General features: G+C 33.3%; 1 protein-coding gene across 2 annotated transcripts in view; it reads right to left on the bottom strand.

The window, feature by feature from the left end:
- Positions 1 to 14,736, bottom strand: part of LOC108557112 (transmembrane and TPR repeat-containing protein CG4341) — an 89,143-nt gene extending 74,407 nt beyond the window's left edge. Inside the window, exons 1-3 of one of the 2 annotated variants that reach the window (XM_017913513.1) lie at positions 14,527 to 14,736; positions 11,718 to 12,167; positions 4,663 to 5,425 (exon numbers count right to left, since the gene is read on the bottom strand). In XM_017913513.1, coding sequence (XP_017769002.1) covers positions 4,663 to 5,425; positions 11,718 to 11,803 — 849 coding nt within the window. In that variant the 5' untranslated portion in view covers positions 11,804 to 12,167; positions 14,527 to 14,736. Of the gene's footprint in view, positions 1 to 4,662; positions 5,426 to 11,717; positions 12,440 to 14,526 lie in introns of those variants that run through there. The other variant, XM_017913512.1, reaches the window with a different exon arrangement.
- Positions 14,737 to 15,098: the final 362 nt, after the last annotated feature.

Raw genomic sequence — 15,098 nt, 5'->3', positions numbered from 1 at the left:
AACAAAAGGCGAAAGACTTAATGTTGAATTGAATTTTAAGCGCGTTTATAAAATTTTAATCAAAAGTTCGCAGCCTGAGTTTAAGTAAAAATGACTTGGTAATGTTCAGGAGTTAATTATTAATTAATTAAAAACTTGTAGCAGTTTCGGACCCCTCTGTTCGCTCCTCCCCGACTTCTTTCGTTTCTTCTTTACTTCTTTTTTTTTATTTTATCGGTCAACTTCTCCATCTCGCTAATTGGGTTTAGCTCTAGGGGTGGAACTCAATTTGGTGACTTCTTTGTAGGAATTCACTGGTGAAAATGTGTGTTTACGTTCGATATACAGAGGGTGGGACGAGTGCAAAAGGGGGAAAGAAGAAGACGAGTGTCAGTGATCCCGACAAATTACACACACATCCAGAGTCAACACGACCAGCAAAAATATCGGCAACTGTCTTCCTAAGGAAGGAAGACGTATTGAACGACCGAAATAAACTAAGAAAAAGCAATTTGAACGGTCTGAGTTTCGAATTGATTTCAGCCTCCACGCTCAAGAACGTCCCTCTCCCCAAACGACCCCCTTCCAGCCGTCGACTCCGACCATCCGAACGGGGGTGGCAAACGGTGGCCGCCGAAAATGACCTCGTATATTTGCCCGAAAGATTTTACAAACTGTGGAATGAATGCGACTGCGACTCAATATGCGGCACAGAATGAATGTCCTTAGGGGGGACTACTACTCGAAAGGCTCGGATCCTTCTAATCCGATGGTGCGGCATAAATAACTTCGGTCTCAGTTTCCTCCGAAACACCAGATTCCACTGATACCCGTCACGCCATACACACATTCGCCGTCTCCATATAATAAATACAACAAAACAATAATAACAAAGGCAAAGGAAATACATTCATACACAAACATAATTACATTTTCATTTATGTACGAAACTTATATTTCTCTCATATTAATTCGAATTACTTCTTTATGTTACAACGTTACGCATGTCAACGACACGAAAGTGTCACAATATGTTCCATTTTCTTGTCACAAATCAATGGCACGCGCGTATTCATGCATATTACATCAAATAAAATCTTATACATATATACGGATTTGTATAAACTAATATGCAATGTAAATATTCCATAAATAAACAATTGTTTATTTTCTTGTATGTTTATACTTAATTTCAAGAATCTGATTATTTTGTTTAAATCAATTATATTAAGAAAATCAATTAAAATCGATTTATATTTCGTGTTTTTCTTTAATACATACATGTGATATCTGCAAATATAATAATTGGTAATTCTTTTAATTTTGGTTTATTTTTATTATTTTAGTTTTATTATCAAAACATTAAGATATGTTTTATTGAACAATTCTGTCCGAAATACGGGTTTTGATTAATTTCATTATTAATGGATGTCATATTAAATGGTTGAAGTTGTGGAATTTTATCGAAAAATATAATGTGTGGTCGTTCGAGTTCCATTTAAACTTTGCTTTGTCCAGAGTTCGAAGTGATGGTAATAAAAATTGGCATTCGAAAAGGGGGTTGAGATCTGTTGAAGAATGTTTCCTTATATCGAGAACGGAGTATTGAGAAAAAGGGAGAGGGTGTTCGGACATAATTCATTATCCCACGTAACCGGCCGCAATATATTTGCTCGCGAACTTTTCCAATCTTGGCTGGGCGGACGAAAGGGCGACAAGATAGCGACAGCTGAACGTGACACATTAACACGTACGGTTTTAGGGGGTGGTTTAACTGGGGAAAGGGGGGCTGCGCTTCTCAGGACGTTCAAGGGGAGCTAGGACGTTAGAGGGGGATGATGGTGTCGGAGGTGGATGGAGGATGGCGGCTGGTTTGACTGTAGATGCGGAGGCGGTGAGCAGCCGGTTCGGCGGTTTATTGCCGCCCCCGCTGCCACCGCCTCCGACGACGACGATGCAAACTATCTCTCACCCTCTTCTCTTCTCAACTGGTTCTCCTACAAACGCGCGGCGACGACACCCAAACCTCCCCAGACCCCTCAAAGATCAATGAGTTGTCCGTGAGTGAAATGGTTAAAAATTTAATACCGAATGGGTGGAATGCCGAAGTTGGGATATTAACTGGTTATTGCGATTAGCGGGTGAAATCAATTCCGAAAGTACTTCAACTTCGATCCGCACAGCTCGCCGACGATCAATCCCCGGGTTAGAGATTTGAAAAGTTTTAAAACTTGAAAACGTGTGCATGCAACTACCACCTATACCGTCCGTTACACTTGCAACTTCAAACAACATTATTCCGATCATAATTTAAATATTATAATCGGATTTCCATCAACTTTCAACTTTTAATATTTATACATTAATATCTTATATAATTCACAACAAAAATAATTTAAAATCCAATACAACAAAAATTTATGAAACATATTTCAAATTCTCTGTTAATAAAATAATGCACTATTTAAATAATATTAATAATAATAATAATAATTGAGAATTAATTAATATAATTAATAAAATGAAAAATGTATAGATCTATAATCATTAAAAATATATATACTTCTATATTCCTATTGAAGTGAAATGTGTTCTAAAATATATTCCATATTTTCAATAGTATATTGACACATGATGAAACTTAACACGTTAAGTGCAAAAGTATATGTGGATGTATGTAATAATATCGTATTTATCAAATTCAACACCATTTCTAATATTTTGTTATATAAGACCAGTGGCATATCGTTTATTAAGTAGTTGTTTATCAATCTTTTTGTCATCAGACGCACTTCATCTATTGGGTTGTCGAGAAAGATTAAAATTGCTAAAAAAAAGCTAAAAAATTAACGTCTGTACATATTCTGAAAGGTGACATATTTCAACCGGCTTTCAGAATAAAATTTGTCTGGGATCAAATGTTTTCTGTAAATGTTTAATACACTCTTAAAGATGGATGAAAACAAAGTGAATTTTAGACATAAATTAAATTATTTAGCGTAATGAAATAAAGTTTATACTAAAATAAAATTACCCTAATATAATAGTAATTAACACTTGAAACTTTCAACTTGATGCGACATTTCTGTCGGGCTCATACTTATACACTTAAGAAATTAGATACTTTTAATTCAGTATCTAGTTTCAGCAAATGCAATTTCAATCTGCTACATTTGCGTCACGGTTAATTGCTCAAATAGAACAGAATTCAATTTGAATCATTCATACCAATTTTATATTTATTTAATTATTACTATATAAGAAATAACATATGTATCAAAAATTAATGGATATTTTATTGCATGTTTAATTTGATATGTTTAAATAATTATACATAAAAAATATATATTTAGATCATAATAAAATTACTGTAATTTCTTAACTTTTATGTTTATAAGAATTACTAAAAATAATACAAATAAGAAAATGATTTAAAACGTGGTAAATTTATGAAAATTTTGATATAAACTCGAAAAATACACAAATCGTAAGGATGTTCACCTTTTTCTTAGTATATATTATTAAAGTGTGTTTTCCTGTTCTTCTTATTGATTTTAAACGTACACCATACACAAAGTACTTGTTTATATATTTTAGAGTGCATCTGTTTTGTTTGCGAAAACGAATCTATTTTTACGCTAAAGTGCCTACTGAGTGATAGTTGAACACGAGGATTGAAAGAAATTTCCTTTTAACATATGAAATTCAGTTAAATTTCAACAGTCAAAAATGCATATCATTTCTCATAAATAAAACATGAATTTCAATTGATGACAAAGGAAACTCAACTATCTTTAGTATTATGCACATAAACATGAATTATAACCGACGAACATCAAATTTAAGTATAAACATATTTACGCAAGTCTCTTTATTTAGGTAAAAAAAATCGTTATATTTTTCGAAAAAATGCTATAAATATAATTTAATTTAAAAACGTATTTCGTTTTTCAGAATGATTGATATAAAAAGTAACTATACAATATTTCTGAGTAGCATCAAATGTGATTGTGCTTTTTCTATTGATCGATTGAACTTTTTCAATCGTTAGTGTACGTAGTGTGCATTTATCAAATAACAACTGGATGTACATATCGGTTGTATGTGCATTATTTAACAATTGCTAAGTATTTATAAGAAACAAAACATGTAAAAGATATTAATTTACAACCTGCTTAATTACAATATATTTATTATGTTATTTGTAGAAGTCTTTTTTATTAATTTAAAATTGACCTGAGATTTCACTAATTCTGATGTAATGGCTACCGAAGTATTTCTGTGTCTGTATTTATCAATTATATGCAAATATAATTAAACAAAAATAATTACAGAAATAATAAACCTAATTTATGTGCAGACTTTTCGTCCACAATTATGTATTTTCATTCATTTTTATTATTGTAGAAAGTGTTAAGTGTGATGGGTGTTGCATATAAAAGGAAAATTGCACTTAGGACTTAAAATCGATTTCAGAACTGAAAGTACTCCAAGTTCGATTCGCGAAGCCAATCAATTCGGGCAGAGATTTAAAAAGTTTCTACTTAAACTTGAGACTCTCTGCGTGTATGTGTCTGTGTGTTTTAGTGCGGGAGCACTACGGAAATTACTTTATCATAAGTTTCGTTTTGTTTTTAACTTGGCGCATTATTGATTCTATAAATTCAATTAGAGTTGACTTACTTTGTTAATGGTGGGCGATTGGAGAAAATCGAAGAGTAGGCAGATTCCCAAGACCGTGATCCCGGTTTCCTTGCTCAGCATCGAAGCGATTGATAGCAGGATTGATACGGATAAAGTGAGCCATCGTTTGGTGTTATTTCTCCAGCAGCAAGGGCTATCCTCCGAATCCGCACTCCTCTGGACCGAACTGACCGCAGCCTCGCTCTGAGTTACTTCCCGTCCGAGCCTTTTCGGCCAGTTACAGTTTGTCACATTGTTCTGCAGATTCACCACGAAGCGGTGGTATTTTAAACCGCGGAACTGCTTTAATCCACCCTCGGTCACGTTTAATTTGCTGCAGCAAGGGATGTCCCTGCACCTTATATGTGATATGTAGGCGAGGAATGAGAGCAGGTAGAGATTACACGCTGCCAAATCCGCTCTACCCACTACCCCAGCGACCGCTTCCGTGTGGATGGGGTGCGTGGCGAAGATGAGTCCCGTGACTGCGGAACCCACCGAAGATCTGCTCCTTGGAAGGATGTGCCTTGAGACGCGCACTAGAAGTACTGTGGCCAAGCAATGGAGAAGAACGTTGACCAGGTGATAGCCCCATGGTTGGAAGCCCCCGAGGAGGTAATTCAACCGGAAGGAGAGGACGCAGAGCGGACGGTAGGAGCCGTGAGAACCGGAATCGCTCAGAGGTGTTCCCCAGAAATCGTCCTGCAGCAATCGATGCCACGGCGTCGTCGGCAGCAGGTCGGGATTACTCAGGATCGCACGCCTGAAACACACATTCATTATTCATTTATTAATCACCATTCTATTCCAATTACACATCAACTATTTAAACGCAGCCCTCTCGCAGCACGAACATGCTATCTCCAAACTAAATCGCCCAATAAAACCAATACATTTTAAATGACAGAAATACGTTTGATTGATGCACCATTTTTCATTCGCATTCTACCACTGTCAATGCATCGCGATAAAACAAATGACATAAAAAAAGTAAATAAATAAATGTCATTTAATTGCAATAAAAAAAGGCATGCTAGCTTGATCAGCGTTTCTCTCTAAAAAATAACATTCAATGATTTACAACCTAACTCCACTTTATTGCTCAATCTATTCCTTTGAAAAACAAAATGCAAGCCCAGTAGTAAAACTGTATGAACTAAACTGAAATATATATTTACATTCAAACAGGAAATTTTGGAACGGATTAAACTCATTAACCGAGGTTCCAATGTATATATTTGTAACATTATTAGAAAATTATACTGATTAAAAGGTTAATATATTTTAGTTGAGTCTTCTTAATATTCACAGTATTATAAACATAGCATTAATTTGATTTCATGGTAAAAGAAGAAAATCTTAAATCTCAGGAAACAATTAATAAAAGTATATTCAGGTTGAAGTCAAATATAGTGAAAATTAGCATTTTGAGTACCAATTATTGAAAGTGCTATAAAGTAAAGTACTCAATTATTTTAATAGCAATATCATCACGATATTAAAAGTACAAATCGTTTTTCAATTTCACGAGAAAATCTATACGATTCAACCAATCATCATATTTCTTTTAAATCACACTAAAATATCACTTCTATTATAAATTTTAATGAAAACAAACGATCAAATAAAAATCACTGAACTACTCAAATCAACAAAACGCCACATTATTAAAATACAAATACATCATTAAAAATAATGTATTTTATAAAGTGCGCTGTAAAAGCTTGATAAGGTTGCAATAATTTTATAACAAATGTTCATAAAATATTCATACGGCATAGTTAAAAGTCATGCGATGTTTCATTTGACTTTATTTATTTGCTTGTTGTCTGTTTATTCAAATTAATTCAAAAACAGGATCCGAAATTACCGAACAGCAAAAAAAAAGTAATGTAAAACACAAAGAACCAAAAGCTATTTGATCCAAAACACGTTCACAGCCGAATAAATAACAATTTAAACAAATACGTTTTATTTAATTATTTGTTTATGTTTATTAATTACATACATTTAATTGGAAACAATGTAATTGCGAATACTTTATAATGCTTTTCGACTCAAGGAAACAAAAAATAATGAGGCAAAAATATTAATTAGCCGGAGGTAATGTTTTTGTAATTGCGTTCTCGTTTTGACCTTTTCGGAAAGCGAAAGCTCGTTATGTGGCTTAATTTGTGAATTAAACTCTGTAAATATCAGAAGAACAATGACCTTTCATGTTGAATTACCTATTAATAACTTTTATAATGCCGTCCTTTGAATAATGAATACAATCAATATCATATACAGTTCGATGTGATTATTTCATTTCTTTTAGAAATTTCACGAATTGTTTTGTCTTATTATTGAAAAACATTATTTTTATATATACGTATTTAATGTATTCTTATTCAAGTTGAGAACTTCAAGGGTTGTGATTAAGGTTACGTTGAATAGTGATTTCTCGTCAAACCCAATACATTTTGCCGCATTAAGCCGACCCCATAAACGTCTATGCAAATTATTATGGAGGTTGTTTACTAAAAGACAGAGCAGATCGTATTTCCGTTTCCTTCTCACAAAATGATTTATATTTCCATAATAACACATACAGTGCATTTCTACGAACTAGTAATATGTACATAATAAAGAAACCTATTCGCTTTGCTTCATCTTTAGTACCTATAATAATCAACCTCATTTTTATAACACCATAAATGTTGAATATCACAACCATTACTACATATTTCGAAACAGTGTAACATCAATACCAAACTGTTATAAGAACCCCAAACAAATAGAATTAGTTTTTTTTTTAAATAATATTATGTAATGCAATGGTTTAACAGATTTAGTGGCGGTTCTACAATGCCACCTAATCACATAAAGCGAGGGCCCTAATAAAAAAAATCTTTAAGAAAATATTAATACTAGGGTGTCTAATACCCACAGTTATCTTAATGATCTTAATGACATCCCCCGCCCGTCATCAATTTTTGTACCAGTCAAAAATTGCCTGGTACCATCAAATTGGCTAGAGTACGTAACTACTAAAAAATAGCCTGAGAGATTTAAGGGTCTGAATAATATTGCAAGGGGACAAGGAATTGAAGTACCGCCACTGCACATAATATATTTTGGATTATATAAAATTTTGTTTAAATATAAATAAATGCCTTAAACCGTCGGATTTCCATATTGTGGATTTAATTTAATACGTGGAATAATATTGTTTATGATGTTATTGTGTTAATGCATTCACCTATTGTATAACTACGAGTGCATCGATATATCATTTTTGTTATAAATGCGTTTTTAATGGACATTTAATGTGTCGGTTAAATGGATTATTTATATAGGTGGAAAACATTGAATTTGATTTTTGTAAATATTAAAAATATATTTATTGGTGGTTTGGGTTTATCCGTGTAGCAAAGCCGGAGCGCGGCAATTGTCTGAAGCAGCCAGCATCCGCTCAACGAGGCGGGAGGGTTAGAAGAACAAAATTTGCATGGGAATATGTGTTATATGGATCCAGTTTTGCGAGGACAATTTTTGCCGTCGCGCTCGGTTTGAGCACGGGAATGGAAAAAGGGGGCGGATTTTCAATTGTAGCCGGGCAATAAACAGTTCGCCTTACGGTTGAAAATCTCGCGACACTTGGAACGGTGATTACACGGGGCACACAAACAAACGCGAACCGTGGGGGGCTTCGAATGAGCGAAGAAGAAGAAGGGTTGGGGGTGGTTTGTAGTGGATGAGGGGGTGCGACGCACCATTACGTGTTATGATTCACAAACGGCCCAGTTCAATTAAATTCTGCTGGCATCGTTTGCGACCGACAACGACGGCCTCTGTGTATACATGCTCAGATATTGCCCCACTTGAACACACTCTGAATATAAGGGGGAACGTCAGGGCCGTCTCGAACACTATCCTCCTGTGACCTCAGTATTTAAATTCATATCATCTTCAGAAGCCAATTAACCAAGGAAGTGAAGAAGACTGATGGCAATTATTCGACTTAATTGCAAAAACAATTATATTTGCAAGTTGCAATTATTATCTATACAACAATACCTTGCATTGCGGTTTCGATTAGTCCGGATTTACCATAATCCGGTTTGAAATTTTCAAAACAAAATAAATTCTAAAAGTCAAGTCTCTATTTGTGCGTTTTTTTATATTTTATTTAATTCCTCAAATAGTCCGGCTAAAAACAGTCCTCGATATTGCCTATACAAAATATCAGTACTATGCGATGATTCATTACTTTTTTCATTTTATTATCTGAAAATATAAGGTGAGACTTGTAATTCAAAGTTATGCCAATCAGTGATAAGATTTGGAAAACTTTAATGTACAAAATAAATATTTGGTTGTTAAGCTATAATCTTGTTATTTACTTGTTTCTACGTGATACATGCCAAGTAAATTTTCATATAATTGTGAAAAAATGTGCTTCAATAGCTTTAGTATATTGACATGTATTTGCTTGGGAAGTATTTAATACTTGTATCACGTATAAATTATTGTTTCATACAGAAGGATTATTAGTGTTAACCAATGAAGATTACTGTAATTAAATAAGAAAATTAAATAATAAATTTTAATTTCAGTACAATATAGTAATAGAAATTAATAATGCAACAAAACATAAAAAAATATAAACAATGAAGTGAGAAGTAAGTTAATATAATTGAAATCATTTTATATTTGTTTTTTTCTAAAGATAATTGTTAAAAAAATATGTATATTATAATTATTTATTGATTGAAGAAAAGTTTTACTTTACTCTCTATGTACCTGTTGTGCTTTAAATGCTTGAGCTTAAGTTTGTTGAAGCTCATTTGCAAGTCAATCATAGAATAACACGTCTGGTGTATTCTTTAAATCATTTAAACTTTCTTAAAAGTGATGAATTTGTTCTTGGATTGTTTACATTTTTTCTCACCTAACATAATTAAGTTTTTATTATTATTGTTAAATTTAAATTATTATTTAAAAAAATATTACCTTGAAATATGAAATTATAGTACAGAATAAAATGAATGTCAATTTGAAAGTAGAATTAATGATAAAACGGAAGTATAGAGAATACATTTACTAGTTTATTGGGATTTGTTAAGCTCGAACCGGTCCTGCGGGATAAAGAAGAGCGATAGCGACATGCAGGTCATACCTACATACACCCTTGACAACAACACACGCAATCCCTTTTCATTTGCGCACCGAAACGTTCTCTTTGAGTCAACATCTCGACGCCCTCTTTAGATACACACATATGCATACTTTTATTTCCAACAGTTTTAATTCATATTTCCAAAGGTATTAAGAAGCGAGAAACTGTGCAATTATATACAAACATTGTGAATTATGTATGAAGTTATCTATGGTTATCCAAATGCTTTTATTAGTATATTACAGAAAGAATATTATTGAAAGTACGAATTTAGTTCTTAGAATAAAAAAGTGTGAGTAGATTCAAAAACACATTTCTTACTGAAATTCAAAAACAAAATTATGCTTATATAAATAATATTTAAACAAATCATCATTAATTGTCTTGAAAAATTATAAATTAAATCGAAAAAGAACAAAATAAATATATATATAATTTACAACTGCTTTGAATTATTTCCAATAAATTTATATTATATATAAAAATAATGTTCTTATAACACCATTTACTAATAATTAAACGTGAATAAAATTCAAAATGTTTGTTATTCATTTAAAGAAAAATTGAAATACTTTTGTTTGCAGATTTACAAAACAACTTACTGATGACATGACCAGGATTGCTCCCTAATGCAAACAGAAGCCAAGCTCGGAATCTAATGTATTCAAGAGCAGACGATAATCTGAATACTATCCTCATTTTTTTCATCTCAGTGAACTCAAATATACCATTCTCGAAGAACGAAGCATCATTTTCTACCTCATTCTACTTTTCATCATATAATCATTTGGAATTACATAAATTGATATATAACATAATATTAAAATTAACTATTTATTTGTTTTGTGTTTCTATATAAAAACAACAATATTTCAGACACAAATTAGAATTTATACCAATACAAACAAATTATATAAATTTATAAAAATAATTTGAAAAAATCATTCACAAAAAATATTATTATTACTATTGTAGAAAACCTATTTTTTTTTCTTCAATGTGTTTTATATCAAAATGTACGTATTTCTATAATTTTAATTACAACATCTACTATAAATATATATTTTTTTAAATTTATTATATTTTCATTGTGCTTGCAGAAACAAGTATGTTCTGCTTCAAATAAAATGTACGGATTTTTTTTTTGGCGGTTTCAAATAGAAAACGAATCTGAATTGCAAATTTTAATATTTTCCTATTATTGAAATGCTGATTGTAGAATTATACTAATTGCAAAAGTGATGGCGAATAATTTTCTAAAATGTAAAGCGAGTTGCATTCTCTATCGATCTAAGTAAGCGCGGCATTCAAGGCAATAGAGATAAGGTTATCGTGAAAATGGAGAGAGAGAGAGAGAGAGGAATGTAAAGATTAGGTTAAATGCTTGGAATGGTGTGTCTTCTATTAGGTTGGATAGATTTCGATCTTATATTTTGAATCGAAAACAATGGGATTTTATATTGCTTTTTTATCATCTCAGAGTCTCTTGACAGAAAATTTAATGAAAGTTACATTTTCAATGTGTTTTTTTTTTCAATATTTGGATTAAGTAATAGTTTTTTTTTAAAGTTTGATATGTTGATGGTGGAATTTGATAATCTCGGAGATTTCGTATGATTTTAAACGAAATTCGGTATAATATTTCGAGTTAATGGTTTCGGGCTCATATCATTTTTCATTAAGGATCGATGGTTTGCGGAATCGATGCGGCTCGAGAACGGGATGGAGTGTATATATGGAAGAGGAAGCGAGGGAAAGGATTGGGGGTTGGATGAGGGTGCAATAAATCTGGCAGCGTTATCGTGTTGTAATATAGTGGAGTTGGATGGGGACTGTTCTGGAAACCGGATTTTGCTTTCGGTTAGGGTGTTCGAGGGAGGAATCTTCATCTCACCGGTCATCGTAGACGAAGCCTGCATCGAGTGTGTTGTAGTAGAGTAGGAAGGCGACGAGGCAGCACAAGAGGCTGATGTAATCCATGCTGGGTCAGCAACGCATCCCCCGGTGGTGTCCGAAGAGAAGGTGACTTGTTGCTTGACGAATCCCTTCTGGAAGCTGGCGATAATCCGACGGAGGTGGTGAAATATGTCGGATCATTTACACCAGCCGTGCGAAGCGTGCACACATTAAGTCACGAAGAAACAAACAGACGTGGAAAAAAAGGGGGAAAACGTAGAAGGGCGAAAAAACCTGGCCTCGCAAAACGACTGGAGGAGGTGGAGGACAGCGAGCTGAGGAAAAAAAGGGTAGCACTCTTGGGGCAAAGTGAGAAAAGGCCAGATTCCCTTCTCTGTTTTTACACCGACTCTTCTAATGGCTAAGCAAACTCGGAGTTCTCCGTTCCCTTAAACGAAGATTAAATTAAATTTAGTTTTGTTTTCTTTCTTTTCTTCCGATGTAATTTTATTGTTTATATTTGTTTGTTAAGGGATGTTTGTGAAGAAGAATGTTCGGTGGCGGAAAATATCGTTTGGCGCGGTACTCGAGGGGTAGTACCTGTAGCGCGACGGCGAGGTTAGCCAACGACGGAGTCCGGAACGAGGACTGAGCGAGCGGCGTCGCGACGCTTCGTTTTATATACACTCGCCGAACATTTCGCGAATACTGATGATCGACCCTCGGCCCTCCGTAGCCTTCCCACACGCCCCGGAACGACGCGCGCATACCCTTCCGTTTCCTGACTCACTCCCCCGCAAAGGGCCTAACCAAAGCGCCGCGACGCCCGCACAGGTGGCCGGCATCGGACGGCTCAAGAACTCGTTAAGGGACGATCGTGTCTACATTATTCACGGCTAATTATCATCCGACATAAGCATACCGCAATTGCTTTATAAATTACAAAATATCGTTTATTGAAATCCTACTCGCAAAGTTTACACTCAAATTCAATGATTTGTGGTTCACCCCTAAATTACCAATATAACAACAATCAAAATTTTTGCGGAATATTATGAAATATTTAATAAAGAGTTCCGTAATTCAACTTAGGAATTTTGAAATATGCTTATAATACCCTATTTTTAACAAAACGGAAATATGTATACTGAGAAACGCAAAATTTGATACTAATATATAGTTAAAGTTTAATGATGTATATACACTATGCACGAAGCGGTAGTAAATAAATTTACTGACATAAATTTATTTAAGTTAGTACTAATATTACAGTGTACAATTACAGTTACTAGTTAAGTTTCACTGTCATCGTACTACAAGATAAATATTGCGTATTCTGTAGTAGTTGGCATGCCTGACATTTATGTCTCATGGCACGCAAACTGTGGTTACAGCATAACAAATGTAAATACTTAAAACAAATAAAAACATTTATTAATACATCAACAATATACTATTGTTTCATTATCTTTAAGAAGTTATTGTAAATTTCGATAAAGATTTTTGAAGATATTGAAATCCATTCATTAAATAAAATAAATAATTATAGACTTTTGAAGATATCTAAAGATTGAAAAATGTCTGAATTGTTGATAATTATTGATTCTATGAAGTAATATTATAACATTATTATAAGTGCTTCTTCATAAATAATATATATAAAAAAAATAACAGTATTATTTACGTATGTCCTAACCTTTGATTATAGAACAAGTCAATAATCCCAAGTGTGATCCGTAATGATTGTATCACATGTTGGTATTCATCTAATCATGCCAAAATCTATCAAAATCTAATAATTATTATTATTTTGATTAATTGATTATTTAAAAATTTATTTAATTTTTTGAATTATTATAAAAAATTACTATTTAAATTATCTTAATATTTTATTTTGTAGAATAATTAATATATAAATGCAAAAAGTATTACGTAATAATTTATAATCTGCTATTTCCAGTTGTCTAAGCGTTAACATTTAAAAATTAATTAATTTTAAATAATAAATACAACAGAAGCCTTTAATGTGATCTTATATATTATGCAACAGTAATTTAAGACCCCACATTTTTTGTCTGTTCGCTAGAATAGTGCGGTTCGAATAAAAGCAATTAGCAATGTAAATTATGTTAAATACGGTATGCAAATGATTTGCAGATTCGTCCCGCCGCCGTCTTCGTTGCCTGTACAACTTCCACTATTCATTTACTACGCACTGGAAACGGAAATGCGTTTTGCATCTCCATTGAACATATTATGTATTCCCGTCGACTGCGAACGGCTTGATTGATTTAAATCGCATCACACTTAACAACTTACGAAACTGCATGGAAACCCCGGGGTTGCAATTAAATCCATCAATGGATCTTGAGAGTGGTTGAAGCTCTAGCATTCTCTTCCAAAACTCCCTTTCAACTTCCGTTAGTAACGGTATCTCGAAAATATGAGGAATCGCATGGAGACGAGTCATATATCATTCGGCTGGAGAAATTTATGGGCTATAAATTTTTCTTGTTGTCTTGCGATTTTTGAGTTACGATTAAAAATGAAAGTCAACGGCAGAAACCAGCGCGAAAATTGTTTTTCCCCCACAAACAATCAGTTACAATTATCGCGACGGAGCGAACATGAAGTTGTCGATGGTTCTGAACACACGTTCATTTCAAATTAATGTATAATTCTGTTTTTTGCAAATCTGTATTTGTCCATTTCAACCATTTGTTAGCGGATTTTTATACCATTAGCAATTATTTTATATATAATAATGTTATTCTATTGTATTTTCTTATAAATGTGATTGAACTTACTTTCAATATATAATTTGTAAATTGAATGCTACATGGACATAACAAAAGATTTAGTTAAATGTTTGAATAATGATTACACGTTCATGAATTATCTTGAATTCAAACACGTTTTCATCAATGGATTGAACACCTTCTGTTAGTATTGTTGGATTGTTACTTTCTCTCTCTGTCTCTTTCTTCAGACTGGAATTAAATGTAAAGACCCGAACAACGGCCTCCGTTGTTGCTTTGTTACTGAGCGATGCGCTAACAGAATTTGGCCCTCGCCGTAATTAGTCTAATATCTGTCTCGTTACTTGTTCAATTGTATCTAATTGCGGTATTATGGGAAGACAATGCTGGGGGGACCGACGAGTGGCCCCCATCAATTGGCTGGTATAAATTGGTACACACACACACACAAACAGATACAAACACACATAGAGGAGATGAGCCCAGAACCGGCTAATGTAAATCCGTCTCTTATGCCGAGGTTAATGGCAACATCCTCCAGAGCCGCAACAATCTCATAAACAATTCAGCCCAGATTAAATTACATGTTAAACTTGCTGGATTCCGATGTTATAATATGT

Source organism: Nicrophorus vespilloides, unplaced genomic scaffold, assembly GCF_001412225.1.
Source record: "Nicrophorus vespilloides isolate i.1.1-1 unplaced genomic scaffold, Nicve_v1.0, whole genome shotgun sequence".
Classification (NCBI taxonomy): domain Eukaryota; kingdom Metazoa; phylum Arthropoda; class Insecta; order Coleoptera; family Silphidae; genus Nicrophorus; species Nicrophorus vespilloides.
The sequence above is the reverse complement of the archived record's forward strand: the minus strand, read 5'-3'. Positions and strand labels throughout refer to the sequence as shown.